General features: G+C 36.8%; 1 protein-coding gene across 1 annotated transcript in view; it reads right to left on the reverse strand.

Annotated features, from left to right (window-relative positions):
• Positions 1–12,078, reverse strand: part of MYO5C (myosin VC) — a 33,957-nt gene that overhangs the window by 1,609 nt on the left and 20,270 nt on the right. Inside the window, exons 25-40 of the mRNA XM_041468980.1 lie at positions 11,789–11,969; positions 11,127–11,220; positions 10,240–10,303; positions 10,073–10,153; positions 9,503–9,683; positions 8,566–8,660; positions 7,752–7,814; positions 7,392–7,557; positions 7,093–7,195; positions 6,318–6,407; positions 5,210–5,364; positions 4,026–4,115; positions 2,685–2,835; positions 2,000–2,282; positions 812–986; positions 209–289 (exon numbers count right to left, since the gene is read on the reverse strand). Of these exons, the coding sequence (XP_041324914.1) occupies positions 209–289; positions 812–986; positions 2,000–2,282; positions 2,685–2,835; positions 4,026–4,115; positions 5,210–5,364; positions 6,318–6,407; positions 7,093–7,195; positions 7,392–7,557; positions 7,752–7,814; positions 8,566–8,660; positions 9,503–9,683; positions 10,073–10,153; positions 10,240–10,303; positions 11,127–11,220; positions 11,789–11,969 (2,053 nt within the window). The remainder of the gene's footprint in view (positions 1–208; positions 290–811; positions 987–1,999; positions 2,283–2,684; positions 2,836–4,025; positions 4,116–5,209; positions 5,365–6,317; positions 6,408–7,092; positions 7,196–7,391; positions 7,558–7,751; positions 7,815–8,565; positions 8,661–9,502; positions 9,684–10,072; positions 10,154–10,239; positions 10,304–11,126; positions 11,221–11,788; positions 11,970–12,078) is intronic.

A 12,078-nucleotide genomic window follows, 5' to 3' on the forward strand; every position in this document is an offset into this window, starting at 1 on the left:
AAGCAAAGCCAGTACATTGCTTTCTGCCCATGGCAAATCTTGCTTTTTCATGATTTCAGCAGATTTGCTTGCATCACTTTCAAGTGTCTAGAAGACACTACTTAGTAATAATGTGATGTAAAGGTCAAGTACAACTGTAAAGCATCAAAACTCATGTGTATTATGTACCCTGTAAACTGAATACAGAAAGAGCAGTTGCAGCTCTCACCTGGACCTTCCGAACAAACGATGGAGTCACTCTTTTCTCAAAGTCATCTATTGGAGTGTATGAGTTCAGGATCTTAACTATCTGCTCAAATTACAAAAGACTATTTTAGTGTGTCGTAAAAAGGGAGAAGACAAAAAGAGGAAAGCATTATTATGACATTCTTACTGATATTTAATTAAAGTTTCTGTAAAACATTTTACAGTAAAGAGAGAATTTTCACTTGTCACCTACTGAGTTGTTACATATATGATGATTGCTATGACTCATTTCCAGAGATGTCAGCAGATCAAGGAGATGTAGAAAAAGCTGAATTGATTAAGGGAAACAATAAAAAAGAACCCTGTGACATACTAAAAAAAATACATTGTGGAACAAAAATGTGGGATACAACAAAGCACAAGGGCTTTCACCAGGGGAGCAGTTAAAATGCTCAAAACAATCAGGAATAAGGAGTTAAAATTTCAATTTAACAAGCGATGATGTGGAATGCTGAAGAATGCTACTTTGATGAAATGAAAGTCCAATGGCTTTTTGCAACAAATTGTTTTAGATAGCTAGGATTCTGCAATCAGTGCTGCCAGAAGAAAACAGATGGTTCATTACCTGCACAGTAGAAAGAGATGTGCAGTGTTCACATATTTCCTTGGCATCATCATCTGTGATCTTTTTAACCTGAAGGAGCCAGGCTGCTTGAGACAGGGGCTCCAAAGTTTCTTTGGCGTTGCTGCTTTGAAGATTCTTGTCCTTAAGCCATTCCTCCAAGTAGCTGATATTACATCTGGGTTAAACCATGAATAAAGAACAGAAATGTCAGGTTCCCCTTGACGAGCAGGTTACTTTGAAGATTGCTAAGGAAGAAAGAGTCTTCTAATGTTGTGTTCAAATGAATATATTTTAAGTTAAAAACAATACCTGCAGGTCATAAAAACCAAGCAATTAATAGCTAATTGAACTATAAATTAAATCCTTGTTATATTTCAATTCTTTTTCTTTTCTTCATTGCCTATTTTTTAATGCTTGGCTAATAGAAAGTAAATTATTAGTTTAGCTGTTGTTTCCAGAAAATTACTAACATATATTGGCATTGTCTACTGCACTGTATGGCATTAAAATATTTATTCGCAACTGAGCATGTACAGGAAATTAGAACAATCTTTGCTGTTACAAAGCAGGGCCAAGCTTATAACTGATGATCAGCTTTCTTCTAATAATGTTCCTAGATGGGCCAAGATTTTACTGATTTTCCTTCTCCTGAGCCTGCAGACTGACTCATGGAAAACAAATGCACTGTTTCTTCTGCAAAACAGTTGGGAGCATGTTTCCTTGATGCTTGCAACAGGAGAGATGATGTTCAATGTACACCCTCCAAGGCTCTGTCCCAGTGCCTGTCTCATCACAGAGCACGAAACATGCAAGTCAGCTTTTGTATCCCTGCCAGCCCTGGGACACTGCACCTGTTCACTATGGTAAGAAAGAATTAAAAATACTGTTGGTCACATCACGGATGAGCTAGCATGGAAAGAATCCTAACCATGCCTGACTTTAAGCTTCAGACTGTAATTTTCTCTGCCTTTTCCTCCACTAGTGTTTCCATGGAAAGAACAATTTATAGCTGTCATGTTGAGAAAGCTCAGCCCAAAATACAAAGATTTGCTTTTCCAAAAGAAGTAAAAAAACCTGGCTACTTCCAGCAGAATGGTCACAGAATACCCAGTGACTTAGAGGTAAAGGACATTACACACAAGTGTTAAAAATTCGTTCTCAGGCTTGTTGAAACTTTACTGGCTTTACCTTATCTGCATTCCTTTTCTACAGGAGCACATGTCCTTGCGGAGGAAGAGACTATTGAGGGTGACAGCTCCAATGAGAAAGAAAAGCTGCTTCACTGCCTGCTTTAGGAGCTCAGAGTCCAAGCCATTCTGACACATAGTGCTATAAAAATAGCTGAGCTGCTGCAAGATGGAGGTCATAGTGTAGGTATCCGTGTCATCTATACTGGAAGAACGTTTACGGAACCCCGTAGGTTTCAAGCCAGAAATTCCTTGAAGACTTTCATATTCCAGCATGCCTGGTACTGAAATACAACAGAAAATAACATAAAATCAAAATTCCCAAGTCTCCTTTCAGTTACATTAATTATTGAACAAAACCTACTTTCAGGATATTTTAGAAGTTAATTGATACAAGAAAAATAAAGATACTAACAAAGGCTTCTGGAGCACATATTTTTTAAAAAGCCTTTTATTTTTGTATGATGTTGCTCAGATTCACAGCATTATCCAAGACTAGGAAGTTTTGAGGAAAAAATCTGGGAATATACGATTCAGTGAAATTTGTATGTGTAGAAACACATATGCAGGAACACCTATGTATAAACCTCAGGAGAAAGGAGTCTGTCCCACCCTCTGCCTCCTTGTATGAGCTTCATAAGCTTCACAAGCTACATTTAGGTGCTCTTGGATTGCTGTTGTCTTACCAATCATGTGCTGAATGTTGTTCTCCATTACAATAATGAATTGGTGATATATTTGAATGGCCAAATCACTGAGAATTTGTCTGTATTCTGAGAGATCAAAATGCTTCAAACAGTTCTTATTCTGACGTGGAGTGTTACACTTCATGAATTCCTACAAGTGAGTTGTAAATATAATTAGAAATCACATAATGTGGCAATTATAAATTGTTACTGCAATGTGTTGGAGTTACTCATTCCATCTCTGGCTGAACACAGAATGAGTCAAAGCTAATTTCAATGGGTGCTTCCTGTACATAATTTTCCAGTTTATGCTGACATTTGCTCTGCTCCTGAAGCCAAAGGAAAGACATGCATAGATGTCAATGAACTTTGGAACAACTCCTAGATCTCTTAAACAGAAAGCAAACCCTCCCTGCTCTCCTCTCATTGCCCTACCCACTCCCCCCACCAAAAAAAACCCCGCACAAAAACATTTAAAAAAAAGCCAATTGTAAAAAAAGCCAAAATGTAATTGTTTCAACTACGATGGCAAACAAAAATATTTACATCATATTGTTGGGAAGGGATATTATTTTTGGACTTTTCATTAGCGAAGTTCTGACTTCAAAAGTCTACTCCGAATCCTAACCTGTGTGAGGTGTTTAATATTCATCAGAACGCAGATTAAAAGCAAATTCTGGATTCAGAGCTTTCCCTGCTGCTGCAACCCCAGTTACAGAGTGTTGATTATGAAGTTTAACAGGTTCTGTGTGACCCCGCTGCGGCCACGAGAGGGAGCGTCTCCCAGCCCAGCTCAGGCCACCCAAGACTGTAAAACCTCTTAAAAACACAGTCAGAGTTTCCAACTGAAAAGAACGAAAAGAAACTTGAATCTCAGGATGAGATTTAGCTTAAGCAAGCAAGTGAAATAGGGGAAAAACCTGAACAGTTTGTTGTTGTGCTTCTTTCCAGAGGTTTTCTTCTATTTTAGTAGCAGTAAGTATTTGAATGTCCCTAATTATAAAATAGTAAAGCTGATTTATATATACACATGGCTGGATAGCTGAAGTCCAGCTCAAATTAAACTCATGTGTAAAGATTCAAATTAAGTAGCAGTTTCCATGTCATGGCTTTAATCTACTTTAGCAGTTTGATGTTTCCTTCATTTCCCTTAATCCATTAATTTTCCATACTGTCTTATTATATGTATAAGACACATAACACCACTGCAGAGCAAAGTAAATATATAAATATCTGTAAGGAACACTGGTAAGCTGGTGAATAGTTATTAATTAATACTACTTTAAATTTCAATTAAAATCTGTCCAAAGTAATAGAATTATTTTATTAAATCAATCCTACCTCTTCTCCACTGTACTGCTTCAAACAGTTAAGAAAATAATATGTGTTGGAAAGCCAAAAGGACAACATCTCAAAGTCTTCTGAATGTTCCTGAAAATGGTAAGTAAAGCAGTCTTACTATGGTATTGTCTCTGGAAGTTAATTCAATAATTAAACTTAAGACCATTACAGCATAGGTAGAACAGAGTCTATCTATAGCAGAGGGAGCACAGAGCATCTGAACGGTGCTGAACAAATCCTGCTCTGTTTTCAGACTAATACATGGCAAAGATCCCTTTATTGTTTGGTAAATATTGCTTAAATATTCTTAATATACAGGCTAAATAACAAACCTGAACAAACAGTTTTACAATTCCTGTGGATCTGTAGTGTGCTGGAGGGCTTCCTGCAAAGAAGTGTGAACAACACCTGCATTCACAAATGAAACTGAACTACATAAAAACACCTAGTTCTAACTATCCATCTCTTTTGTTTTTATTAGCTGAGTAAACACAAGCTTCTCTAATGGATAAACTGTGCTATAAATTTGTTTGTGCACAAACTTACAGGCATTCTCTGTACAACATGTTCAACTGCATAAACCACAGTCCATTCCTAACTGTGCTTCCTCCCTGTGTCTGGTGTTTCATTCCATTATAAATCCATTCACAGAGCTGAATTTGTTATGCATACAGCACAGCAATTTTTGTTTATAATTTAATTTTGTACACTGGCTAGCAATTTGATTTTAATCGTTTGGGTTCTAGTGCTGCAGTACAGATGACATGTTGAATTACATCAGCAGCCAAGCAGTGCAAAAACCTCCTCAGAGTCCACTACCAGTTTGCTGCCAGACATACCAGCCTTCATTTCTGTCCCTCTGACTTAAAGCACAGGTGCACTTCACCTAAATAGCTACTCATTGTAAAATACATTAAATGATTTTGTCAACATCTTCAGATAAAATAATTTATGTTAATGCATTCTGTGGATTTTGTGTTCAGCAGAGCAGAACCTTACCTGGAGACTTTACAGGGATGCTGCTACAAACCTCAAAAGAGTGTCACTAATGATTATCATTCCCTTCTAGGAACATCAGCAAGTGGAAGTGTTGGCATTCCCCAGGTACCATGCATGCATCTCATAAACCTTGTTTTAATAAAAATTAAAAAGCACAGTACAGTACAATGAAACATGGCTCATACCTTAACAACCTGTTTGATGCCATCAATGGTTACATTCATGAAAGACTTCAGCATGTCAGCATCGTTCAGGTAGTCTGCATACCTCACACACATGAACAGGATGTGAGCTGGAAGGCCAGGTATCATATTAACTACAACTCCGCGTGGCTTCAAATCTGCATAGAGGAGAATCATCTGGTTTATTATGTAAAAATCCAATTTTCAGTGTATCATTCCAAAAAAGACAAGCACCATGCTGTTCCTTTCTGCAGTGACCAGTCACTTGATAACTGATTTACTGGTAAATCTCTTGTTTCTGACAACTTCTGTAACAGTATTGCTCACATATGAGTATTAATGATATTTTCCTGAGGTGTAGGAGAGTATTGTAGCAAATTCTAAGGTCCAGCATGGGCTATGACCAGGCAGGACAACTTCAAAAAGCAAATTACATTTAACTACACATTGGATGCCCCACCAAACTCCAGCATTGCTTTGGGCCACACCTTTGTTCAGAAAAATATTAACATTCAAAAGTGAGAAGGAGGTGAGAAGAAAAGGCAGGTGTTGCTAATTCAATAATGGTACAAATGTACATGGAAAATTTGTCAAATTCACTATTAATTGTAAGCTAATGAGAAAAGTTGGTTTGGCATCAAGACTGATACTGTAAAGTAGCTCACATGAAGGACAAAATCGTTCTACAGGAGAAACATGAAGTACAGCTCCTTTCAGTGAAGGGAAGACATGGCAAGGACAGACAGGGGAGTAACCATCACACATGGATATAAGCACAGTGACTTACAGACTTAGTAGATGACCAGGAAGAAAGTAAATTGAAGTCCCTGGTGTGCTCTTGGGATTTATAGCTTTAGAGGTGGGTAAATAGTAAGAAAGATAATGGAGTCAGCACTATGTAGAGACAGAGAAATTATTTTTACACAGATAAAGCACTTCTGTATTTGAAATATCTGGTACTGGAAAGAGAGCAGTACGAGTTGTACTGGTGGTTATAGAACAGGGAATAAGGCAACTTTGAATGTCAGTGAAATATGGTGCCATGTAGTTTTTGTTATGGTGTTCGGAATATTGTTGATGACTTATAAAATTCCAAGTTTTACTAAAATACCGAGGATAAGATTCTGAATGATCCTTTCTTCATCCTCTTTTTTGTACTCCATCATTCCAATGTACTCTTTGGGCACAGTGGGCACAAGGGCTTCAGCTGTCAAACACAAAAGCATTGTTACTTCCAGGTTAATGGTTAAGCTAATGGTCATGTTAGAACAAACTATTGGAGAAAAGCAGTTTTCTCTGTAATAAAGAAAGTACACACTAATGTTCTTATCTTATGGCTCCAAGCATTATGAGTTAAGCAACATTTATATTATTCATGAATAGCTTCACTGGATTCGGTGGGATTACTTGCAGTAATAAGAAACACTAAACAGCAAAGTTATACCTCTATGTTAGACAACTTTGCCATGTTTTTGAGAGCATCTCCTGTAGAAAAGAATTACTTTGTCTGTAAGAGCTTTGTACAGACTAACTTCACATCAGGAATCATCTGCCACTTGAAAGCTCATGGGAGGGGTTCCTTGTCAGATGCAGAACTAACACTGTTGGCTCAAAGAGTTTGTGTGAGGGTGTGCATAAACTGCTGTTGACAGGACTTTGTCCCTGTGCCTGCATCTTTATCATCTAGATAAAGATGTGCCTATGATTTATCTGGGGAAAAAAACAAACAAAACAGGAAAGGACTTTGATGTAATTTGTGTTGATAATTCCCCTAGCATATTTTCTGAGGTATTAGATTTCTAACTCCACCCCAAACTCCATCTACTTAAAAGTATGTTTTTTCTTCAGACACTGAGCATTCAAAGCTACTAAACAAAATAAATCACATAATAATATCTTACATTTTTCAATGGTCTTGGTCAGAGTTTTGATCTGATCTTCTAATTTTTTTATTATTCTGTCTTTCATGTCTAGCTTTTCTTCAAGATCCTGTAATAATAAAAGTCAGCGAGTTCAGAGTAAACACAATCAAAAAATGTTTATATTTGCTGGAAGAAACACCCTCATGGTTTTTTCTCCCTCAATTAATTGAAGAAACATCCTATCCATACCACAAAATCATAATTTCATTCTTTTTATCCTGCATTTCAGGTACAATTTCTTAATGACAATTTCATTTCCTCACCCTGTTTTCCACAGCAAGTCGAGTTGTCACTTGCTTTATCTTGCTTTGTAGTTCATCCTGGACTTCATCTTGCATCAAACCATTGCTCAGCCCCTCAATTCCTTGGATTGTGTCCTTCAGACTCTCTTTTTCTTTTATGTCCACTTCATTCTGGGCCTCAGTAGTACTAAAAATAGGTAAGAAATCTTGTCTCTTTTGTGAAAGCACAGTCAGATCATACTTGTCCATTAGTTATTAACTGTACAAAGCACTCTAAGGCAAATCTTAAGTGGAATGTAATACTTTTAAGAGTTTAAGTGACTCAGTTACTACAGCTTACAGTAACTACATTTCTTATTTTAAAAAAAATTTAAAAATTACCGTCTTTGTGTCCTATCCCGTTCCAGCTCATAATGCAGCCGATTTGACATCTCTTCCATTTTTTTCAATAATAAATGGTAGCAAAATCCAAAACAGAACAGAAACAACAAAATCAAAGGTATTTACTGTTCAGTACTAGTATTCAGTAAATCTTTTATACATTCATAATTTTGTTTCATCTAATGAAATTGAATGACCTGCCAGCTAATGTAACAGAGAAATATGTGACTACTCCATACCACACAGAAAATTATATGGGATGAAGAATTGTGATACTACTAACTTCTTGCAGTTGGCAGTAAAACTACTCATAAATTTTAAATCAGTTGCCTAGGAAGACACTGCAGTTACAGACACTCCAAAAGCAGAGTATGCTTTCCTAAATTGAGAAGAACCTTTCTCTCTGTCTCCCACTCTTGAGTTTTAATGTTCTTAAGCATTCTCTTAAGTCTACCTCATAGAGTATGCCTTAAGTTCCAAATGATCTTTCCTTTTTACTGTTTCCAAAGGACATACTCTATTTCACACATTCTTAGCAGAGCCCTATGGAATACATTTGGAGACTTCCAAACCACAGAACTGAATGACCTCAAAAAGGTAAAAAAAGCACACATTTGCAAGTATCTTATTTTTTCAGAAGAGATGTAACACATATTTTTCATTGCATTTCTTCCATTTTACTAATAAGAAAGTAAGTAATAAGGCAATTAAGCCCTCATGGAAGATTAGTTCAGCTTTTAGAAGTTCAGTTCCAGGGAATTCATCAAGTTCACCTCAAACAACTGAAAGACTGAGGACCATAGTGGGAGCATTACCTTTCAACTTTATTGTCTGCTCTTGAAGACGGTTTTCAAGATCTAATTTTTGATTTTCAAGTTCAGCAACTTGCTGCTTAAGATCTGGGATTACCTTTTAGAGAAAAAGGAGATTTGTGTATTTCAGCACGTTCCTTCTTTTCAAATCCCTGCAGTAATTCCTAAGTCACCCCATGACCCTGGACTGCCAATAGTCAAAACCAGAGAGAGGCTCTGGGTAGGTTCTGCTGCCTGTTGCCTGACTTGTGTAACTTTTCTGGAGGCACCTTCTGCTGGCACTCTTAAAAACTAATATTGAGCTAATAAAATTGTTGGACTTTCCCACTATTACCATTGTTTTGTTCTAGTTTAAAGGAAATTACACTACGGCTTTAATTTCCCTAGTCCAATTAACAGTAAAAAAAACCCCTCAACATTGTATAAAACAGTTACAAAAACAATATCATAAATAACTTTTCCTTTCATTTTCAATTTTTGTAACTCTGTTTTGAAAACATTTCTTCAATCATTTTTCAGAAAAATGATATGGCATGTGCTATCTTCTGGAACAACACAAGTTCCTTGTGTCAGACAGTTTTGTACAGCACCAGTTGTCAGGCTCTGCAGCCGTACCTGTAGCTGGTTTTGGAATGTGTAGCTGCCCTCTGGTGGGGAAAGCCTCAGAACTCTGAGGAGGCTTCTGAGAAAAATCTCAAATCAGGTTCAGGCAAATGAAAAGGCAAAAAGTCTCTGTGAGGCTGCCCCAGCAGGCTGGACACTCAGACAGTAAATTTGGGTGTCTCCTTACACACTACCCCAGCAGGCAGGGAACGAGCCTCAGGGATGTGCCGCCTTACACGGCCCCACTTGTTTGAGCCTTGAGATTTCAAAGACATGCCCACAATATTTTGAGAGCCACAAACACATCTGGGTTGTACTTCTACACCTGGACCTTACCAGATTTTCTGAAGTTAGCCTGCTAACTTCAAGCCGAATGCCATCATTTATGTCATTTTCCTCTCGGAATAATTTTTGTAGATGATTAATATCTTGATTAAGATGTTCAACTTTAAAGTTCAAACCTTCAATCTCCTTCTCATATATTTCTTTCTGAGACTGGAAATGGCTTTCCAATACTCTGTTAAAACAAAAAAGAGAAGGAACATGGCAGATGTAGAATGACCTTGATTAAATGGGTCAAATTTAATACAAAGTGAAAACAAAGTACTGCGATTAACACAGAGATATTCCATTACATCACCTGTGCATTAAAGGAGTTGAAAGTTATGCATGATATCTCAGAGGAAACACATTTTCCTGACTGACACATACACACTTATCTTACTGGCTTGGCAGAAGTTTATTCAACTGATTTTAAACTGCTCAGCTCATCACATAATGTAGTGTTTGTTCACTGCCTTAACAGAAGTTCAGCACTGCACTGTAAAATTTGTTACCCACTGATCTTTTGATTTATCTTCTAGGTCACAGCTTGGAGTTATGGAAACACTGAAGAACTGAACTAACCTTGTGGCTTTTTTCAAGCCCTCGTAAGCAAACCACAGTTCTCCATCCTCATTTAGGTGCTCCAGATCCTCTGTAGAGAGTCTAGAATGCAAGGCAGAACCATTAGTGTGCAGATGACCATAATGCATTCCTTAAGCTTTTCTGAAGATGCCTCAGAAGAAAATTACCTGCTTCTTACATCTTCAAAATCATAACTTTCGAGAAGCTGCTTTGTAACTTCTGACATCTTTTCTGGAAAAAAATCCACAAAGTTTATAAAATTAATTATTTTCTCTGCATGTTTCATTATAAAGATCAAACCATCCTCTTCCTAAATCTAACAAGATTCTTCCCTGGTACTCAGTAAATATATCTGATTTACCAGAGGAATACCATGAGGGACTTGGTTCTACTTTGGGACATGTAGGAGCATTAGGTTGATGCACCACCAATACTGCTTTTTTCCTGCAAAATGCTTTTTTCCTTTTTTCAATGCAAAGTTACATCTTCCTGGTCTGAATCTGGGCAACTCCTAGAGTTGTACAGATGATTTATCATCTTGTGCTAGGTTACCACATTAAATGCTGCAAATAAAGGTTTGCTCTTTGTCATTATTATCATTAAACAAAGTTCCCAATAGTAGTGCTTGGTAAGTACATTTTTCCAAAGAGAACCCAACTCAGCAAGTTATTTAAGCATATTTGACATTATTGGATCGAGGACAAAGGACAGGATGAATGAAAACTAGATAATGTATTGTTTACACATTTTTGGGTCACTTGTTAAACTCTAAGTGAGTTAAATTTTAGGTGAAGTTTAAATCATTAGTATTTATTTCTAAACACAAAGGAGAAATGTCTGAAATCAGAGTTTCCTCAAAGGGGTACCCCAGATCTCAGTGTTCAGTGACTACTTTGTACACTGTATATATATATGGATGAATGCAATTAAAACCACCACGGGATGGGAAAGAGAACTGGAGTTCTGTCATTGCTGACATTGAAGAGATCAGTTTAAACTGGCCTGGCTCACACTGCACTTAGGAATTCTCTGCACTGCCTGGTATGTAGCTTACCCCTCAATTCTCTCTTCTGTGAGTGGGCCTGCTTTTCAACATCCAATTTCTGTGTCTGAAGAAGTTCAATTTCCTTTTGCAACTCGGGTATTTTCTGAATCAAACAGAAATCATATACTGACACAAGGAGTGGATGACAAGAGCTGAGTATCAGTTAAATCATAATTATAATTAAGAACAAGGTAATATGGTGAAAAATGTGTTGTGTTTAAAGCATCTGGTTCTCAGGCATCAGAGCAGAACAGTAATGTGAGGTACTGAAAAAAATATGTTTGTGCCATGGAATTGACTCAGAGAACAAAATGTGACTTTACACTAATTTAAGGTTCAATTTATAAACTACATGTATGGAAAATCCACTGAGAAACTAATACTTTCTCAGGAAAAAGGAAGGAAAACAGATCAATATATTTAAATTTATAAATATTAAAACAATTATTCTTGAAAACATGCACTTATTACTGCAAGCACTAACTTGTATTGTCTACTACATGAAAACAATGAAATATAGTGATGCATCAAATACAGTTTATTACCTACAGCTTCTTCTAAAAATGGACTGGAAATAAAAAATTAGTGAAGATAATCTATAAACAAAACATGCACATTCTCCACTTGCTTTCTGTAGCAAAGACTCCAAAATGAAATGAGTCGTGTTTTACCTGTGCTTGTTTTGTAAGCTGTCCTACTTCCATTTTCAAGCCATCCTGAATGATAATTTCTTGCTGAATTTGTTGCTGTAGCTGAGTTTTTTCTTCTTTCAGAATCTTAATTTCTCCCTTGAGCAATTCAATCTCCTTTTCATAGTCCTGCTTCTGGTTTTGAAAATTTTTCTCAAGTATCCTAAAGAACACAATGAAAAGGTAATTTTATTCACCTACATTCTAAGTGAAAAAGTGGGCTTTGTTTTAGTTTTAATCTGAAGGACATGCTTCCTTGAAGAACACTTAAA

Source organism: Pyrgilauda ruficollis, unplaced genomic scaffold (genome assembly GCF_017590135.1).
Source record: "Pyrgilauda ruficollis isolate IOZ18807 unplaced genomic scaffold, ASM1759013v1 scaffold23, whole genome shotgun sequence".
Taxonomy (NCBI): Eukaryota; Metazoa; Chordata; class Aves; order Passeriformes; family Passeridae; genus Pyrgilauda; species Pyrgilauda ruficollis.